The sequence below is a fragment of the Zeugodacus cucurbitae genome, chromosome 5 (genome assembly GCF_028554725.1).
Source record: "Zeugodacus cucurbitae isolate PBARC_wt_2022May chromosome 5, idZeuCucr1.2, whole genome shotgun sequence".
Taxonomy (NCBI): Eukaryota; Metazoa; Arthropoda; class Insecta; order Diptera; family Tephritidae; genus Zeugodacus; species Zeugodacus cucurbitae.
Genome location: NC_071670.1, coordinates 49,459,016 through 49,480,208, shown reverse-complemented (window position 1 = coordinate 49,480,208; position 21,193 = coordinate 49,459,016). Strand labels below are relative to the sequence as shown.

Genomic DNA, 21,193 nt, shown 5'->3' with positions numbered 1-21,193 from the left:
CGAATATTTCTCCTAAATTATTATAATAATAATATATCTCCTTTCCGCTTTTTTGCTCTTTATTTAATGCGTTATCAAAAGTGTTACAATGATCGGATTAAGTTCAAATATTCGCCGTTTCGTTCGATATTCTGTTTCCAACTAGAATTCAACTTCATAATACCACCATCATAGAAGCCCACCTCCTTATTTGCGAAAAACTCGGACAGCCACTTTTCACAAGCCTCTTTTCAGTTCAACTTTACACCACCAAAGACGTTCGCTCTGGACAGGAACAGGTGGTATTCACTTAGCGCTATGTCCGGGTATATGTCCGGGTGGATGCGATAAAACCTCCCATCCGAGCTCCCGGAGCTTCTGACGAGTCATCAACGAAGTGTGAATCCCACTAAACAGCTAGCAAAACCTTCCTGGCCGTCAATCTCGGCTTGGCCACTGTTTGGGACGAATCACCGGCCTTCGACCACGACTGTTTTCGTTTGATATTGTCGTATGTGATCCATATTTCGTCGCCAGTCACCATATGCTTCACAAATGGGTCGAGTTCGTTCCGTTTCAGCAGCATATCGTATGCGTTGATTCGATCCAGAAGATTTTTTTGCGTCAAATCATGCGGCACCCAAACATCAAGCTTGTTTGTTTATCCTGCCTTCTGCAGTTGGTTTATAATGGTTTGGTGACTAACTCCCATCTTTCATGTCACGAGATGCCACATGCCGATCTAACTCGATGTTTTTTATGATTTGATCGGTATTCGTGGTCACAGGTCTTCCACCAGCTGGCTTATTCACCATTCCTCCGCAGTCCGAAGTGATAGAGTACCATCCCTCAATCTCACGGAACGTTTCTCTAGCGGATTTGCCTTTAGCGAAGGAAAACTTTAAAATAGCGCGAATTTCGGAGTTAGTGAACTCCATGTTTACACGTCTATAACTGTTGAACGCAATATCCAAACTAATCATGCATAGCGTCGTTTTGTAGGTTATATCTAGACCTTTCAAATGGGTATAGCATTGCCATATACGAACTCTGTAGCGCTTAATAAATAGGCGCGAAATTCAAAAGACAAAAAGGTGGTTTTGACAACCTAATATATGTCTGACTTATTCGATTCAATTCGGTAATCGTACTAAACTACTTCAGTACTAGCACTAGTTATATATGGAGCCCGCTGGGAATTTACTAAGTAGTAAAAAGTTCTATATAAAGATACTAAAAATCAATAAAGATTACCACATATTGAGACTATTTCAAAAATATATAACTTCATTGCTTCTCTGCCAAAAGGCTCCGATTGACATCATTACATTCAGACTTTTTCTTTATTATCTCTGATTAATATTTCAGAACCAAGTTCAAACCAGTTGTACAAGTTCAACTAGTCCATGAATTTTATTATTTAATTTGGATTAATTTAACTAGATTTATGTTTTAGAAAATAACAATAACTTATTAATAATGAATAAACATTAAAAACTTAAGTGCTACACTTTATAAAAAATGAGTCGAACTCTAAATCGTATATAAATTGCTATGGAAAACACCACAATAACATATAAACTTTTAATCCATTTTGGCACCATCTTTCTCGCTCAGTAGCGGTGTATCGACTTCATCAAGTTGTACTTTTTGCGCCCCTCCACTTGTTCCTACCTTAGCCGCCGTATGTTCTCTATCCAAGAATGCGTTAATGCTGTTGTCCTTCTCGGGATCGGGCAACTCACTGGCCAAATGGAAAATCACGCGCTTGAAGAGAAACTCAGAAATATTGCTGCGTAAAAAGAACAAGAACATCCAATTCGAAAAATTACACTTCTCGACCACGGCGGCTAATTCTTGTTCATCGATGCGTCCAGGCTTTGCGAAGTAGGCAAAAGTGAATTTGGTAAAGCGAACGCTGAGAGGAAAGAAATGATTATTATTTAATGTTAAAGAAATAGTGTTGAGCGTTATGAAATAAATCGCTTATGTACTTACTTCCTATAGAAGAAAAATGTGCACAAACGCCAAATCAGTCCCAATATCGTCATGATCAAAACGAATAGATACCAAAACCATAGAACCGCGTAAATTTTTTCGTTGATAATATTTAATGCCATAACACAGAGGGTATCGTGCAGTTGGATTGAGCCGCTCGGACCGAATTTACGGAAATGACACTTGGTGACTTTCGGAAAGACCACATCGAGTGCATCCATTTGATCGGTCCAACGTTCTCGCCATATTTTAACGCCCAAGCTGTAGAAGGCACCGGCGAGAAAACGATTTGTCAAATAAATTTGCAATAAAATATTTAACAAGTTCATGAATTCCGTCAAAGCGAGATGTGCACCCCACGACTGATTAATGCGCATACGATCGATCATGGCGCGACGAATAATCTTCACACGTGACTCAGCCTCCTCCAACGATGGTACATTTAATTTTCCGATTTTAAGACTTTGATCTTTTAAATACCGCGAGAGACCGACCATACGCAGTCCCAAGACGAGTGTCTTAATGCGACCACCTATAAAAATATTAATAAATATAATGAAATGTTAACTGATTTGACTAGTTGCTTAAATAGATTTACTCTTGAAGATGATAAATCTCTATAACATACATATAGAAGAAGATATGTGCTTGAAATAGAAAAAGTCTTTTCGGAAATGCTAAACTATAGTGTATTTCTGGCATTCAAGAGCTTGAAATCATTATTGATTTTCTGAGATAACAACCAATTTCGCCCATATATATAGCAAGTCCACTAGAATAACTTATATATAGGGTATAAAGGTTGTAAACTGATTTCACCCATTTTCCATCCATAACATCCGGGTGTCAAGACTATATTATGTACAAAATTTGATGGAAGTTTTTTTTAACACTTCTTGAGGATTGGTTTTTGATGAAAGAGTGGAGTGGCCACCCCAATTTTCAAGTTTTTACACCAATATGAATGCAGCGATTCAATTAAGCATGTTCTATATAACTTTAGTAGCTTGTGTGATATATACAAAAATTAGATTTTGGGACGGGACTATTTTTTCACCGATTTTTTCACCATCTACATTTTGTCCATCTACAATAATACCTCCTCAGGGTGTCAAGGTTACTTAAGTGATCACTTGCACGGTGTCCTATGGTCGGATGGACAGACAGACATCCGTATTTCAACTCGGCTCGTCATCATGGTCATATTTGATTTGATATACATATGTGTACTTTATAAATCCATATCTAATTCGTTTAGTTTTAAGTATTACAAACAACCGTTAGGTGAACACAACTATTATTCTCTGTGAAACATGTTGCGAGAATATAAAAAAACAATAATATTTCGCTGCCACTGTGGCTTATATTTTTCTGTTACTGTGCTAAGATTACTTTAATCTCGACTTAGTATTATTGTATACATATATATTATATTTGAATGTGACTCACGCGCAGTTCCGCGAATTTTTTCTGAAGTCAGCATTTATGAAACGCAATTGATAAGACGGTATAAATCGCCGTTTTATACTATAAGTGGTGTGTTCAAAAAATAACGGGAATTGTAAAACTTGGAGACTCGAATTGTCATTTTTTGTTTTACTATCTGGATGTAGAGGTCCCTGAAGTATGATACAATTTCATTCAGCTGCATTCAGTGGTTACATAATACTGTAACGATGACCCAGCCTCCATATTCGCCAATCATGACTCCGTGTGACTTTTTCCTATTTCCAAAAAAAGTAGAACTTTAAAGGGTCGTCTTCGCTGATAGAGCCAAACCCTAACCTAAAAGTCGAGTTTATGAAGAAAAGCTTGCCTAAGCTCATGATATCGAATAGGGACTATTTTAAAGGCAACAACAGTAATGTAGATGAATGAGTTCAAGAAAAAAAATTATCCAAATCTTGTGAACACACCTGACATGCTAGGCATATGCAAGCAAAAGAATATATTTATATAAATTTGTTGAAAACCGTAGTGTTGTCAAATTTATTATCCGAAACGTGCCTTATAGTCAAGCTCAATTATCAATATCCGGAACGTATTTAAGCGGACTAAATTTTCATTTTCAATCATTATACAAGTTACATAAATCGTGTAAAGTGTTCGAAATGTTTCCCGTGAAAATGCAATTTAAAATGGTCTATTTTTTGCTATTCCTGCTTTTTCAAGGATTGCTTACTCAAGGTAAATGAAACAACTTTTTTACTATTGTGTGTAACGCCTTGCTCTTCGTTGAATGATTGCAGCTAAGCCCGTGCCATCAATTACTACCAAGATTGGAAGATCTGTTGGTAGTGGTATTGGTGGTGCTGTTATCACCTGGGGTGCGAGTAAGGCTTTGGTCGAATTTTTGGAAGCATTGTGTAAGCTCAAGGATAGTAATGAGTCCTCACAGGAAACGACAATCGAGTACACCTACAACCTACTTTGCAAATAAGTCTTAAATTTTTGGGTACATGCGGGTACTATTGTTCGAGCGTATAACTGCGATTTAAATTAGTTTTCATAATACAAATTATATTTTATGAAATAAATTCTCTTAAAATTGTTCAGATATTATGATAAAAATCAAGAATGGATATTTATGCTCTGTGCAACATCTTGCACAGAATATAATAATCTTGTTCACCGATTTCAAAGTTCACGGATTAAGAATTGTACATACCAAAGTGGTTAGGATGACAAGTTGAGTTGAAATTCTAGTATTCCGTCCGTGCAACCAATAATTTCAATAAAAATTGCGATATCCTGATGGAACTATGTAGGTAACATTGTTCTTTGACACCATAAGAATGTGGGTACTGCAGATCCGAAATCGGATCATTGCCACACCCACAAAATGTCGTTAACCTCAGTTATGAAGTGATAAAGCTAAGCCATAAATAAAGCTATAAAAGTTTGATACAGAGAATCATACTAGGGAGGGACATATTTCAATACATTTTTTAGTAAAGTGGGCCTCCGAATAGTTTCTTTGTATGTATGTATCTCGTAAACTATTTATGAATGAAAGTGGGCCCCTGATATGTTTTTGTATATACATATGTATGTATCTCGCTGATATCCATAGCCTCTTATCTAACACTCATTATGGTTCAGTAGTGTGTAAACCTGAGTCACTGGAGTTAAAGAAAGAGAATTTCCTGAATATTTTTTGTAGTTATCAGTGTTTGAATAGGCTAGCTATTGGCTTAAACTAGAGCACCGATGTTACAATTCCCCATTGTTACTAATAAAAGCTCTCCAACATGAACTTGAGTCAGTTTCAAAAGACACGATATGTCTACAACACTATATTCTCAGAAACCACAACTTTCATCAAACGATTTTTTCTTATACACTTTGCTAAATATTTGAGTATTCTTACACTTATTAGTACACAAGAAATGAGTGGACCTCATAATATTTCATACAATTGCTTACCTTCAAAACTTTTCCATAAAAAGTGTGGAATATAGAAAAGCAATGCTTGACCGAAGAGTACAAACGGTACCCACTGATAGTAAGCATGTCGTTTGATTTCCTCATGTTGCGTCTCTTCGGGACCGATGCCAGGTTGAAATATGAGACCTTTCTCCAAAGCGCTATTATTCAGATGACGCACCTGATAAGCAAGAACACAGTTAGCCTAAAGCATTCACCCACAAATCATAGTAGTAGAACTCACCAGCGTGAAGGTGGGCGTAAAGAAGCAATATGTGTTTATGACATGCGCCGGTATAGTGTCCGATATACACTTGATATGTTCACCAAAATATTGACGCAAAGTCACCAAAATAGTGGCGATCAACAAAATTATGAATGTCCAACGGTAATGTAATTTAAATACAAAATTGTCGACTACCACATAGGCCGGATTGAATTTCAAGTATGGCGCAACCGCACTGAACGCGTTCAACATTTTCGATTTCTACTTTTTGCACGGCGTTCAAAAGCAAGAAATCAGCATCAAATTGCGTATATAATGTTACTAAACTCCCGTTTTGCCGATGTAGACTTTAATGCGCTTGCATTTGAAACCGTTATGTTTCATAAGTTCGCTCGTATGAAAACACCACAGTTCGTCGTTTTGCGGAGCCCTTTAATATAACAATACACTCGCGTATTTCGTTTCGTTTTTTGTGTTCGTTTCTGTTTCGAAGAATACAATGCGCGCAAACCACATTATATTATTGCCAATGTTATACTGAAGACTTATGCCGTAATATCGAGAACGCTCAGCATTTCTAGCCATATTTTTTTCGCTGTTTACTACCAAGAAATCACACCTTATCAACAGCACTCTGCTTTGGCTGTGAGTCGAATTGTGTAGGTGTTATCAGTGCTGTTTTCATTCTGCTGCACATTTCATTCATACAGTAAATGCGATAAGATTAAATTGAGTGGTAAATCAGTCCCAATTAAACGCTAGCCAGGCCAGTTGATGAGCGTTTGAGTTGAAAAGTGGCACAAAGGTGCTAATTGCGGTGAATTAATATATTTCGTTGTATTTGCCTACTATGTTAGCGCATTTTTTTTAGCAATTTGCCATCATTTGCTGCCAAAATTATAACTAAATTAAGATATTTTCGAAGAATTACGTTTGCGGGAATTATTTACGAAATACGCATGCAAATGATGAGTGATCCTAATTGAGACATTTATTAACTGACACATTATTTTATTATTTAATTATTTAATTATCGTCTTTGTCATGATTTGACGTCTTTATTAGAATTCCCATTAGATGTAAGATTGATGTGAATTTTTTCTCAGATTTTTTTATTAGCAAAATTTTGATTTATTCCATGGCTCTAATGTCATAATAACACTGTACAACAGTCGGCTGGGTATTGAACTGGGAGATTGAGACATAAGTAAAAAATGTGCATTCTCCGATTTTCAAAGTTAACCTCCAAAATTTAATTATTTCGTTTCAAAGTTCGAAAACGGCTTTTATAATTACTAATTACAGGATAAAGTTACTAAAAAATATAAAATATGCATACAAACTACTTTTTCCTCTTAATTTAATGGTGTATAACATTCAGTCAAGCATATATAACGGAAACTATAATAGGTCAAAGTTAGATCTTCGAAAAAAAAATACAAATTCTATATATCGAAAATACTGGACATCTTATAACATCTGTCATATAACCTTGGCGGAACATATTTATAAACCCCGGTATTAAAAAGAATATGTAGATTATATCCATATTTTAGATTTTTTAGTGACCATATCCTGTAATTATTAATAATTATTTTACAAAAGCTTTTTTTTTCGAACTTCGAAACCAAATATTTGGAACAACTAAAAATTTAAAATTTAGCCTACAATAACCGAGAAGAAAGTCGATTTTGCCGTATAGTGTGCGTTCTGTGCAGTTCAGTTGCTATACAGAATGACAGAATACTGGGAAAAGTTATTCTAACATTTACAATAAAAGCTTACTAATAATTTATTCCATAACGAAGGAAATTATTAAATTATGCTGATTTTTTCAGTTCTAAGAAGAACTTGTAGATTTCTGCTTCAATTCTGTTTTTATTTGAGAAATCTTAAGAAATTTTATATTTTTTTATAACCGTGACAATATTCGTTTAAACCAAGTTTTCGTGTAAGAAATGTCGTGTTTGTTTCACTAGCGATCGAGTTTGTACTCTATCACTTGTATCGATGATCGATCGCTGTATCGATGCATATCGATAAAGTTAACCACTGAGATATAATTAATATAAGCTCCTCATAAAAACGTATAGGCGATGGTTCGGCGACCTTCCATCAACAAATAATTTACTTCACCTGACTATAGTTTTAAACAAATATACTGTATTTGTAATGACACTTGAATATAAAATAAAACGTTGTAAACATTTATTGACTTTTGCATTAACTAAAGTCATCGTGTCTTTGTTAGCATTCAAGTGGCTTTTTATCAATTCAATAGAAAATTATAGAAAAACTTGAAATTATTAGAATACCAATATACAAACAGTGTGAATTCCTCATAAATGTAATGTTTTTTTTGTAGTTGAATTGATAAAAGTGTAGAAAATTTAGAACGAACGTGAGTTACAACCTTTTTGTGTCAACACACCATAGCGATAAATACCATTCTTGAGTATTCATTATAATTAAATATATGAAAGGAACACGTCGGTTTCCTACATTAATAGAAATAATCAGTCACAGAAATAATCGGTCAGTGAATATAGGTATTATATATACAATGTGATCTCATCTCACTGCTACATGCTTAACCGATCTCATACTTTTATTTCATTATATTAAATTAGTTTAATATTGTTCGACAAATTAGACGCTACCGAGGAACAATCGCAATTTTGCTCAAAAAATATTTGTACCTCGTACCGTCTGTCATAGAGCTTGATCATCATCAATTTGGCACTACAACCGGTTGCCGGTTTTGACCACGTCAATAAGTTTTCGCCAGTCGTTTCTGCACTGCACACGATGGCGCCAGTTGGGTAGTTCAAGCTTCGCCAGGTCCACTTGATCTTTCAACCTGAGTTTAGTTCGTATTTTTCTTCGTCGGCCACCTGTGGGTACTGAATCGTATATTTTACGCGCTGAAGATTTCCTTCCATTCGGGTGATATCGTAAACCAGCACAGTTATACAACTCGTAATTTCAACGAATCAGAAACTCACCTACGCCCACACGTAGCGAGCCATAAATCCTTCGGAGAATTTTTCTCTCAAACTCTCCTAAGAAGTGTTCATCTTTGTTAGTCACCGTCACTGCTTTCCCACCATACATCAGACGGGTATGATGTGTGACTTATAGAGCGTTACTTTGGTTTTGCCCTCATTCACTACTAAACCCATTTGTTTCGCACCTTTTTTCAGGCCTGAAAATGCCGACAATGTTGATATCCTTGGCTTTGGCCGATAACTGTTTTTGATTAAGATCTGATAGAGCTTCATAGGATACTGAAATAATAGTGTGAGCGATTCTAGAATCTTAAAAGCATTAAAACTGCACATATTTCTCCAGTAACAGTGTGTTGAGATTATGTTTTCAATTTCTACATCTTGTCCACTAGTTTTGAAGATATAATTTATATGAAAAACAGGTAAGGAAAGGCTGAGTTCCTTTGCAACCGAACATTTTATACTCTCGCTATTGATTGAAAAAATTTTATTAAGATAACATACAAATTTATGAGTAAATTCGGCATAAAGTTTAATAGAATAACGAAAATCGTCATATGTAGTATATGAGAGCTGAGGTAATTCCTGAACCGATTTCATTCATTTTCACAAGCAAGGTACCCTATATCCAAGACTATACGCTCACTTAATTTTGCTAAGATATCTCACATATTAACCAATACATATACGCGGAATAAAGCCCACCGTATTATTGAAAAATCTATATTAGGTATATGGAAGTTGGGAGATGTTATGACCCGATTTTAGTAATTTTTGGAACAGATACTATTAGAAGGAAACAATTTCCTCTGAATTGCATTAAATTATCTGAGAGATTTACCAATATTTTCGGTTAAAGTTTACCCTTAGGCGCTGAGTTCAACATGTTCGATATCTGGAGTCTTGAGAAGGTATAGTCCGTTTTCGACAATTTTTTCATAAGTGAAGACAGAGATGATATGTACTATTTGTATGAAGTTGTATTCCGCTATCTTTATTGGTTCCTTATGTTTACATTATAAAGTGAAGGAATCAGATGGAATTCAAAATTGAGTTATAAGGAAAGTAGTCGTGGTTGTGAACCAATTTCGCCAATTTTTTAGTCGTGTTATCAGGTTATCAGGGTGTCAAGAAAATATTATATACCGAATTTCATTCGAATCGGTGGAGTAGTTCCTGAGATATGACCCATAAGTGGGCGATGCCACGCCCATTTTCCATTTTGTAAAAAAAATCTGAGTGCTGCTTCTTCCTTCTGCTATTCTTCTGTAAAATTTAGTGTTTCTGACGTTTTTCGTTAGTGAGTTAACCCACTTTTAGTAATTTTCAACCGAACCTTTGTATGGGTGGTGGGCGTGGTTATTATCCGATCTTAACTATTTTCATGGTGTGTGCAGAAAGTTTAAATATTAGTCAGCGTTTAAAAAGCATAAACCTGTTATTTATAACCATTAGGGTATAAATTCAAAGAGGAGAGAATTCATAAGTAAATAAATAATCTACACTTTCTTTGAGAGAGCTCAAATAATTATGTATGAAATATTCTATAAATGTATTCAAATGCGAATGATGCAATAATCGTTAATAATAAAGCGGTTTTAGCTAAAAATATCGGCGTTTCGTCATTGTTGTTTCGTGACACGTCATTATTACCGAAATATATTTTACACAAATACAGTCTCAGTAAACTGGTGTTCACATAACAGTAAATTGGTTTGTACGTCATCAATGTCAACTAAAATACAAATAAATTTAAGTAGAAAATATTTAATCAGGAATTAGTACATTACTACATAGATATACATATGTACATATGGTGAACGGACGACATTGTTGGCTGCTCTTCATCAGTCACGCCATTAAGCCTGGTATTATTTGCAATTTACACATGGTTCAGGGTAAAATTAAAATTAATTTTGAGGTTTAGTCACACCAAATACTATATATTTGGCATTACATTTGGACACATATGTGTGTGTGTGTGGTTGAGTGAAGAATTGAAAAAAAATTTAAAACCTAATTGCCTTAGTTTGACTAATGCACAGTGCTTTCTGGCAAAATTCGAAATTAATATAAATGCTAACATTTATGGTTATTTGCTTTCTATATATTATTCATATCTATAGATAGGTAGTACATATTCGCAAATAGTCTATGATTGACCAGATATTCGTTGGTTAGAAACCCATATGCACTGTCTACATACACATATACATTTTTAAACCCCAAATCGCCGTTAAGTGTAATGGCTTATTGCCTTAAAGCGCATTTCTATGATTAGTTTACACACAAGCCTCTGCAAATATAATCGAATTTGGCCAAAAAGCCAGCTTTATTTTTCTAAAGCTCTAATTTTGTTTTTATTTAAATGCCAATTCAGCCGGTTCGTAATCATTCGTTGATAAAAATCTGTTTCACCAGTCGTCGGCCAAGTGCTGACATCAAAGTGTCTATTCTGGTTATCAAAGGAAGTCATTTGCGGTGCACTTCAATCGTTTTATGACTAACAAAACAACAGCGCACTGTCGCGTTGATAAAAAAGAAAACCTAAAACATTTCTCCATTTTAATGTTTTTTGTCTTCTAAAATTTGATAAGACACGACTATATATACTGTTAACTTAATTTGAAACTAACAGTACAAAAGTAGGTAAACGAAAATATTGAAAATGCATTCTCTAGATATTTTGTATAATTTCTATATAATTTACTAAAATCTTGTCAATTTTACTTTGATTCTAAGAACTTATGCCGGTTCACCATGTTTAAAATGTGTTTGCGTAGCTTGAAGTCTGGTTATTTTTATCTAAGGCCAAGGACCGATGACAGATAACTCGATAGCATCCCTGAAAGTTATTTGAGAATTTTTTCTGCGGTCTTCACAACTACAACCACAGATGATTAATTATATCTTTTTTGGTTCCAATATCTTTGGGTATTTAAAAGAGATACATGTGGCACAATTTACCAGTAGATGCTGTCTGTAAAAACCTAGTAATTTGCCTTCTTGCGAACAGATTGACGACACATTTGTAATTTTTATTTAGCTCAGTATTTATTAGAATTACATATGATGCATTTGGTTGCGCCTTCTGTTTGTCCAATCTACAAAAGGTTTCTCATATAGGACTAATGTTTTTCTCGCATTTCTGAATATTCTCAGTAGGCTAGTTTTGCAATTCGTCAGGGTTATGACTTTCTCACTAATTAGTGTTATAGGCTTGTGTGGTGTTAAAAGGTACATATTTCTAAGATTCCACTTAAAGATTTTCCAACATATAGAGGATCAACAATTTATCGTTCGCTAAGGATGATTAATGACTAATGATGATATTACTGATAAAATCCTTTAAAAATAACAGATTTTGAAAAGTAAAGTTGAAATTTTAATGGATTACTGCATTTGCTGTTTCAAATAAATTATCAGCGGGGGTGAACCTAACCGGTAATTTCTCTGTATTGAACATATTTATATACTGATGAAATATTCGTTCTACTTTAAAAATAAAATTGTAAGTCTTATTCGTTTTTTCAATACTTCTTTATATTTTAATTATTGCTATTTATTTTAGTTATTCTATTAAATTTTAAGACTTTCTATTAATATTAACAGTTTTTTTTTTAACTAGCTACTATATGTCCATTTTGAAAGTGTCTTTGTTCACTCTGTGGATTTAGAAAAAAACTTGTTCAGAACATCACTCAAGTGTCGAACAATAATAACACTGTACGGCTGGGCATTGGACCAAACTATTTTTTTCCGGGAGATTATGTAAGGGTATTCTTTGATTTTCGAAGTTATCCTCTAAAATTGAAATATTTCGATTAGAAGTTCGAAAAAGGAAAGTAATAACATAATATAGATGTAATCTAAATGTTCCTCTTAATTCAATAAGATTGATTAAGATGACAGATTTTATAAGGGGTACAGTATTTTTGTTAATAATTTTTTTCATTTCATTCGAAGATCAAATTTTGACCCTTCATAGCATCTGCCATATAAGCTTAACCGAAAAGTTTTGTACACCATTGAATTAAGGGGAAAATGTAGATTTTTATTTTTTATTAATTGCATCCCGTAATTAATAATAGTTTTTATAGTCCTCTTTTCGAACTTCGAATCGAAATATTTCGATTTTGGAGATCAACTTCGAAATTCGGAGAATACATTTTTTTATACTCTCGCAACAAAAGTTGCTAAAGAGAGTATTATAGTTTTGTTCCCATAACGGTTGATTGTTACACCTAAAACTAAAAGAGTTAGATATGGAGTCATATATACCAAAGTGATCAGGGTGACGAGTAGATTTGAAATCCGGATGTCTGTCCGTCCGTCTGTCCGTCTGTGCAAGTTGTAACTTGAGTAAAAATTAAGATATCTTGACGAAACTTGGCACAAGTATACCTTGGCACCATAAGAACATCAAGTTCGAAAATGGGCAGAATCGGACCATTGCCACGCCCACAAAATGGCGAAAACCAAAAACACATAAAGTGTCGTAACTAAGCCATAAATGAAGATATAAAAGTAAAATTTGGAACAAAGGATCGCACTAGGAGGGGGCGTATGTGGATGTAATTTTTTGGGGGAAGTGGGCGTGGCCATATGTGGGCATATCCCAGGAACTACTCGACCGATTCGAATGAAATTCGGTATATAATATTTTCTTGACACCCTGATAACACAAAAAATGGGCGAAATCGGTTCACAACCACTACTACTTTCCTTATAACTCAATTTTGAAATCCATCTTATTCCTTCACTTTATAATGTAAACATATGGAACCAATGAAGATAACGGAATAAAACTTGAATGAAAAAAATGTCGAAAACGGACCATAACTTTTCAAGGCCCCAGATATCGATCATGTTGAACTCAGCGCCTAAGGATCTTAACCGAAAATATGGGTAAATCTCTTAGATATCTAATAGTGTGTCTCTGTTCCAAAAATTTTTAAAATCGGGTCATAACATTTCCATATACCTCATTGTAGGTTTTTCAAAAGTATCTTCTCCTAGCTCCCATATACCTAATTATAGGTTTTTAAAAAATACGGTGAGCTTTATTCCGCATATATGTATTGGTTAAATTTCTTCAATAAATTGCGAGAGTATAAAATGTTCGGTTGCACCCGAACTTAGCCTTTCCTTACTTGTTTTTACTTATGATCAATCTTCTCTGAAAATTCTGTTTGTCCAGTCGGTTTTCTCGTATATAGTGTAAATTATGAACCAGTTATTAAATATGACTAGCTTAAAATGTTAATTTGTGTTAAATGCCAGTAATCCAATCTTAACACATAAATTTATAACGTCTTAAAGATCTGCTAAATAAAAGAATTACCACTGTTACACTGTTAGTTAGCACTATATCATGAAATGTTACTCATACATAATCTATAGTTGTGCTAATATTGTGAGTTTTTACATACCATATATGCCATGTTAGTCCATATATGATTATTGAACGCATGGAAATCGGATGGTTTTTAAGGAATTTGAAAAAAAAAAACAATTTGTACGCAATTAGAAGCTCTTCAAAATTTTATTATATTTTGTGCTAAAAATACCGTAAAAGAAATTGGATCAAAATTTTTGAAATTGTTCAATCGAAAAAATCCCACTTCATTCTGTGGAAAATCTATTTAAGAAGATGTATTTTAATTTTCAAGTCAATCGTTTGAATAGTTTTTGGGTTATCGTGTACACGGTCTCGAAAAATGCTCTCACCACGCTGACTTCTAATGCGCACATCTTTCGTAATTATTGAGACATTGTTTTCGGAGACATCTCAAAATACTCGTTAGAATATAGAATTTGAAATTAAGCAAAAATAAAAAAAATAACTTTTTGAAAATTTTAGGGTGGCGTAACCCCTTAAGTTATACTAAATAACATATTTTACTTTTTTCAAATAATTTGTGGCAATTCTACTCTGAGGTCTTTCGATTACCTGAACTCAACGGAATATATATGATATTAATTGCTCAGTGAATATGTGAGATATTTTTATGATGCTAAATGAAAAATAGTAGTTAATTAAAATATTGATCCATATATTTAATTAACCCGCATATACCTTATTCTCCAAAGATCACGTATACCACATATTTACTAAAACCATTTGCTATAATATTCACTTTTAATTAAATAACATTAATGTTTGGTCACCAATATTTTATAACCTAACCGCAATGTATTTTCAAGTTCCACCTTCATGAAACATGAGCATCACTTTTAATTTAAAAGAGCACTTTAACCACAAAAAGTCGTATGGAAATGATAAGACTTTGTTCGTGTTAAAAATCTTTAACAAAGAATAAATTTAAAGTGAATTATATAAAGTCACAAAAACAACAGGTTTCGATTGAAAACGGTAGCAGTATGCTGATAAGGATTCAGCTTCTGAACATGTAGAAATGAAATTAAAGTAGTGACAAATGATTTAATTAAATAATCTGTTATCAAATCCGCGAATAATGAGCTCATTTTATATACTTAAGGTGATGGGTATAATTGGCACTTATGTTAATTTTTTTTCACTTCCAATTAACTTTGTTTTATATGAAAATATATCGCAAAATTTGTGTCACTTGCCCATTTTACAGAGGCATTATATGGTCTGAATCTCGCTCGAAACTATTGTTATTTAAATAATATATGATATAATTTCACAATTTATTAATAATTGCTCTATTATACTATTTAATAATTATTTCTTTAGTATATATACTTTATACTACTAATTTAACTTGCTCAATTGATATCTTAAGTGGCCAGTGATTGTACCTTTAGTTTAACTTTAGTAATTATGTATATCGTTTAACACAATATTTCGCATAGTCATACATTATTAATTAGACTGTTTTAGAAATCAGACCATCATCAGAAGGCTTGTTCATGCCAGATTTTACAGTGCTGTCTACTAAAGCATATATGTACATATATACATATGTTCACTTCAAAGATAATTTCTATATGAAATCATATCTTCAAAGCACAATCAATTGTCTATCACTAGTTTATTGGTATAAATGAAAATATAATAAGGCAGTAAAGTATATTATTTACATAAATTTAATTGGCATATTCTTTGTAACTTATTTAAAAAAAACACGAGATTAAAATGTGGATAGCATCGATTTCATGATGTTAGTCTCTACGTCCGTCTGAGTACTTATGCAAGCGCCCACTTGAAGAAAAATTTTGCTTATCTGAATGAATTGTGATAAAATATATATGTAAGTGTCCAAATCTATTTAGAATTAACTCTCGAAACCCAAATTTAATTTGTGAACATCTGAAATGGTTTTGATTCTTTCTAAGTCGTAACCTATTTGAGTTAAATTCATCAATGCCGAAGATATTTTAATTTCAATATCTATTATATTTTAATAAAAATAGTATTTTATCCGTGTCCTAATACCTAACATTGGAATATCCATGTCTTGAAGTTTCTTATAATAAGGGAATAATTATTAAACAATCTAACAACTATTTTCGATGTTCGTTCTTCGGGTGAATTTTATTCTGTATGTTCAGAGTTAAATCTAAATTAATAACTAGTATAAAAAATTTAGTGATATCGGTTCTGAATATAGGCTAGTTCTCATATGAGATTATAACGATTTTAATTTTTTCGGCAGTAATGTGGATATTCCAGAATATGTACTCTATAATTTAATCGGTTGAAGCACTAAATTTGTCAAAGAACGAATTTTGCGATATTCATATCAAAAACAAGTAAGGAAGGGTTAAGTTCGTGGGTGTAACCGAACATACTCTAGCAATTTACTGATATAAGTTTATTAAGGGGACCCCCCCTATTCTCGATTTCAAATTTTGACGATATTCAATGGGCTGGTAAATGAAATAAATTATTTTTGAAGGTTGTAACTTTGCATACATTTATTTGAAGACTTAAAAAATAAGAACAACATTTTACATACTTAATTTTTGTTGTTGTTGTTTTTTGTGATCAAACCAAAATCCTTCCTTTCGACGGCGCATGAGATTTCCGTTCACTGAAACATCTGAAACCAAAATTTCCAACGGGATTAGAAAGAGTACATGTTTGGCTCTGGTATGAACTCTAGGATTATTAATTTCGCACAAAAATTAACAAAACGGCGGACCTTTGAAATTTTTTTTTTGAAAATTGCTTTTTTTTTCAGCCACAAATCAAGTTGAAAAGTAGAGATCTTCACCGATTTGATTTATCCTAGGTCATACCATAGCTATATATGTATAGAATAACGTATTAAAATTTGGAACCGATTGGATTAATAGGTTTTGAGTAACCTCATTAAAGTTTTGAGAAGCAAATTGTTGGGTATAAAACCTACCTATGTTCAAGGGTTTTTGAAATTTTCACTTGAAATGACCCTTATATTCGGCATAAAGTCCATTAGAATCTTGAAAATCATCATTTATAGTATATGAGGGCTGAGGCAATCCCTTAACCGCTTTCATTCATTTTCACCACCAATGTACTACACAGATTATGCGCTCATTAATTTCACATATTAAACGATTTAAGTTTTTTTAAACTGTATCTACAATTAAGTATATGGGAGCTAGGGGAAGTTATGACCCGTTATTACTAATTTTTGGTACAGAGACACACTATTACAAAGGAAAGGATTTCCTATGAATTCAATTAAGATATCTGAGAGATTTACCGATATTTTCTGTCAAAAATTACCCTTAGGCACTGAGTTCTTCATATTCGATATGCGGGGCCTTGAAAAGTTATTGTCCGATTTCGACAATTTTTTCACAAGTGAGGCAAAGTTTTTGGCCCATAACTGTACCAGAAAAGCTATTTTCATATCAACGGTTATTTTTTTTAACGACGAAATAATTCCTTCATAATTTTAGTTTCTCTAACAATGAGTAACATTTAATTACCTATTGTAAATTTTTGGAAAACTTAGAACATTCGGTCCCAACAACATTGCGTCACTTTAAAATTATCATCTGCATTTCTTAAGATAAGAATTGTGTGATGTGATGAAAAATCAGAAGCATAGTTTGTGTTTTAGTGTAGTCGGCAGATAATGACAGCAATTTGATTAAAAGCAAAATTGAGTAGTACAATGTTTAGTCAACCATATTTTGTCGTTTTTACGGTTATATAGTGTTGGTGTTGTAAATCAAAGCGTGCTTGTTCAAAAAGTATGTCAGGGATGCTGAGGGTCGCTATCTTAAAAGTTTTGCGATAAAAAATATTTTCGGTATACTCGTGTAAAGACATAACCTCAAACTCATATTTTATGAAAATGAAAGTTGTCAACGGTGTTACACAAGAAATCTAGTATATACATATGTATATTACATACTTATGTTCGTGTGCATAGTCGTGTGTTTGCATATACTTAATTGTGATTGTAAAAAGCCAATCATTCTTTTGTAAAATGAGTAAAATGCTTTGCAAATAAACTAAAAAAAACAATTACTGATGCGATTGTGATAAGTAGGAAAACAATTTTGCTGATAAGCAAAAGTTGAAATATACGACACCTGTTGATAAATAAATGTGTTCACATATATGCAAACTAGAACGTAAATTAACTTAAATTAACTGCAGTAAATTGCAGGGGAACAATTTCTTAAACAAAATTCAATTGCTCACTCATTACAGTTTTAATATTTTAATTAAATAATACTCATTCCAGAACTTAGAATTTTTACAATTCCAATGCTAGTGAAATCTTGAACAAAATTGCATTCCTACACTTTTTTTCACCAGTTCTTTCACCGTTTTCAACTTAATTCTAGAGATATTGAATTTTTATTTGATATGTCTCCGATTTGCTCTCAAATATCTGATTTGTGTATCTTAGAATATAAGCATCTCCGAAAGTGATTGGCCCCTTACAAAATGGGGCGTCAGACTTTTCTTTGTTTTTCAGTTCGAAATAAGTTATTTACCGCAAAGATCTTTTCTAGAGGAACTCGGGCAATTTCGGGGAACTGCATGAATTATTTCTGGGGTTTTGTTGACATTATGTAACCAGCTTAGCTGTGTTTTATTTGTTGTGCAACGTTTTCAGGTCCTTGATTAGTTTAATTAGGTCGTATAAATCCGTATAGTATACTATAAATATTACACAGAACATCTCTGTTACACATTCCTATATGTCGAGATGGCCTAGTACCCATTTTGTGTAAAATAATATTTTTAATAGATCCAATTTTTATTTCTGGACTGTCTTCGGTTTTGATATTGAAGCTTGTTGTAGATAAATTTGTTTCCTTTTGTCTTCATCGTGATCTCACTGAGACCGCGATGTTCTTTAAATTACGGTTCGGGTCGTAATATTTCCATATAAAACTAGTTTAGTTCCGATACTAAAGAAACTAGAACACAACGAAAGGTCTTATTTTAAACTTTATTTGGTATGAAACAATTTAGATTCTGATTTAGATCTGTAAACTTTTAGAGGCAACCTGGATAAATACAATCCCTTAAGTGCTAAGGAAAGTGACTTTATTTAAGATACATATGTTATTCTTGACCTGTTTGTGAAGTGAATTTTTCTATATTTGGCCAATTGTATAGTACTTCCTACGTTTGAAGCCACGAACTGATACTAACATTCGGTATGTTTCTGTCATATTAGTAAAATTTTTGGACATGAAGGTCGTCCGTCATCCAATGGTTCAGTTCTTCCTCATTTATGAGTCTCCTCCGGAAGATCAAGTTTACTACAAGCTATATATATAATTATTAGAATAGAATATTTAAGCATTTAAATTTAAGTCTTTTTGAGGGTTGGAAACATAACCTAGATTTTGGATCTACCATAAACTCTCGCAAAAATCACAACTTAGTTAGTGCCATAATAACGGTGTAATTTCGAGACGCATTCTAACCCATTAACGGAAATTCTTTAGTACATATTCATAGATCAATATATCAGCACGTGTTTCAATTTCTTTGTTCAAGGGCATTAGCTTCCTCGATATTCGCACATAGTGACTAACATTCGTGTTGGTTAACTTGTTATTTTACTTCTTTTTTTCTCGAGATTTGTGACGAAAAACCTTTATCTACTCTATTGTTTCACTATTTGTTTTAAACTTCTGACATGCGACGGATTACAATCAAGGTAACTTAACGGTTTTCGCACGAATGCTGCATGACTCAGTGGTGGAGCCGAATTGGCGTAGCTTAAATTAAAAAAAAAATGTGCCAAATAATGATAAACAACAAACATACAAAATAGACAGTAGACATACAAATATAAAAGTACAATAGTCGACCGGTTGATAAGATTGACTGGCATTGTATGAATGTAAGCTTTACCTCGTCATTCAACTAATATATATTCATACATATGTTAGTGTGTATGTATGTGTGTAAATATAAGCTCTTGTTGTGGCTACCTTCATGGTGATTTCCATGAAATTTGTGATTTCTCAGTGCGTAAATTTAGCAAATGAGCCATAATGTCAACTGCAAGAAAGTGCTAATCTTTTTGTTGTGCCTCATTATTCTCATAAAAAGTTGACTGCATGCTTTTTACGTCAAGTTGTGTTTATATATTGATAAAGTCTTTGGATATAAATTGTTTTTTGACAATATGAAATGAGTATTATTAGCGATTACAACATGATTTTTTAAATGCTTTTATATCGAGATATTTTATTTATTGTTTTGGAGCGCGATACACTGATTATCCAATGATCATCCAGCATGAAATACAATTTTTGTAGTAAAATATTGATTTGCTTTCATATGGGTATCAGCCTTGACAGTTTTCTCTTTACAGCCCTAATTTTTCATTTTCCCGAAGTCTAAAAGCAGGAAATAGTCGCTTCCGAACTGGAGAATATAATATCATTGATTTGAGAACCGATGTCTCGAGATCACGCGCGGTCCACACAAAGCTTTGTGGTATTTCAAAGAAGTTTCATTGATATTTTTAGAATGACACCTAACCCCTAAATTGCGGTCAACAAAAATCGTTTGTGGTTGTTTTAGTCTGGTAATTAAATTCATGGTTTCAAGTCGCTTTATAGTCGCTGACCACTTCTTATTTAGATATACAGTGGAACTTCCATAACTCGAACACTTGAATTGGCGTTTAGAAGCCAAATTTTATACAAATTTCCTTCCCTAACTCGAATTTCCATAACTCGAAGTTCTTCATAACTCGAACTCTTGAAGTGGCAATAGAAGGCAACTTTCCTACAAATTTCCTTCCATAAATCGAACTTTTTGGTCAGGGCGTAATACAAAATTTAAAATTTTACTATCAAGGCAGGATTTGATAAGAGTCCCTCTATATCGTATGGAGGAGAATAAATAATATGATATTACACTTATAGATTTCATAAATCGTGTAAGAAAGGCATAAGATACAGACATCAAGAGTCAAACAAAATTACAGAATACATGTTTTAACGTATTTAAAAAACGTTATGCGAAGTAAATAATTAAAACTGTGTATAAATCTATATTTTCCAGCTTTTTGAAAAATTTAATTTTTTAATGAAAATTCTAATTTAACTTGAAGTCTTTCTAACTCGAAGTTTTTTTGTGGATTAT

At 33.1% G+C, this 21,193-nt stretch overlaps 1 protein-coding gene and 1 long non-coding RNA gene across 3 annotated transcripts in view; one reads left to right on the top strand and one right to left on the bottom strand.

The window, feature by feature from the left end:
* Positions 1 to 21,193, top strand: part of LOC128922323 (uncharacterized) — a 115,889-nt gene that overhangs the window by 67,330 nt on the left and 27,366 nt on the right. The window lies entirely within an intron of this gene.
* LOC105212238 (innexin inx7) lies at positions 1,295 to 6,179 on the bottom strand. Its single transcript, XM_011184104.3, has 4 exons — positions 5,648 to 6,179; positions 5,404 to 5,584; positions 1,978 to 2,509; positions 1,295 to 1,897 (listed from the first exon to the last, which is right to left on the bottom strand). Exons 1-4 carry the CDS (start codon positions 5,879 to 5,881, stop codon positions 1,564 to 1,566), a joined length of 1,281 nt encoding a protein of 426 aa, XP_011182406.1. The 5' UTR covers positions 5,882 to 6,179; the 3' UTR covers positions 1,295 to 1,563.

What these genes read in the sequence shown, in the direction of transcription:
- LOC105212238 (XM_011184104.3), bottom strand. Translation starts at nt 5,881, where the DNA reads ATGTTGAACGCGTTCAGTGCGGTTGCGCCATACTTGAAATTCAATCCG. An exon ending in TTACGCCCACCTTCACGCTG is followed by an intron (nt 5,585 to 5,647) that starts GTGAGTTCTACT and finishes CTTGCTTATCAG; the next exon opens with GTGCGTCATCTGAATAATAG. An exon ending in ACATTTTTCTTCTATAGGAA is followed by an intron (nt 1,898 to 1,977) that starts GTAAGTACATAA and finishes CTTTCCTCTCAG; the next exon opens with CGTTCGCTTTACCAAATTCA.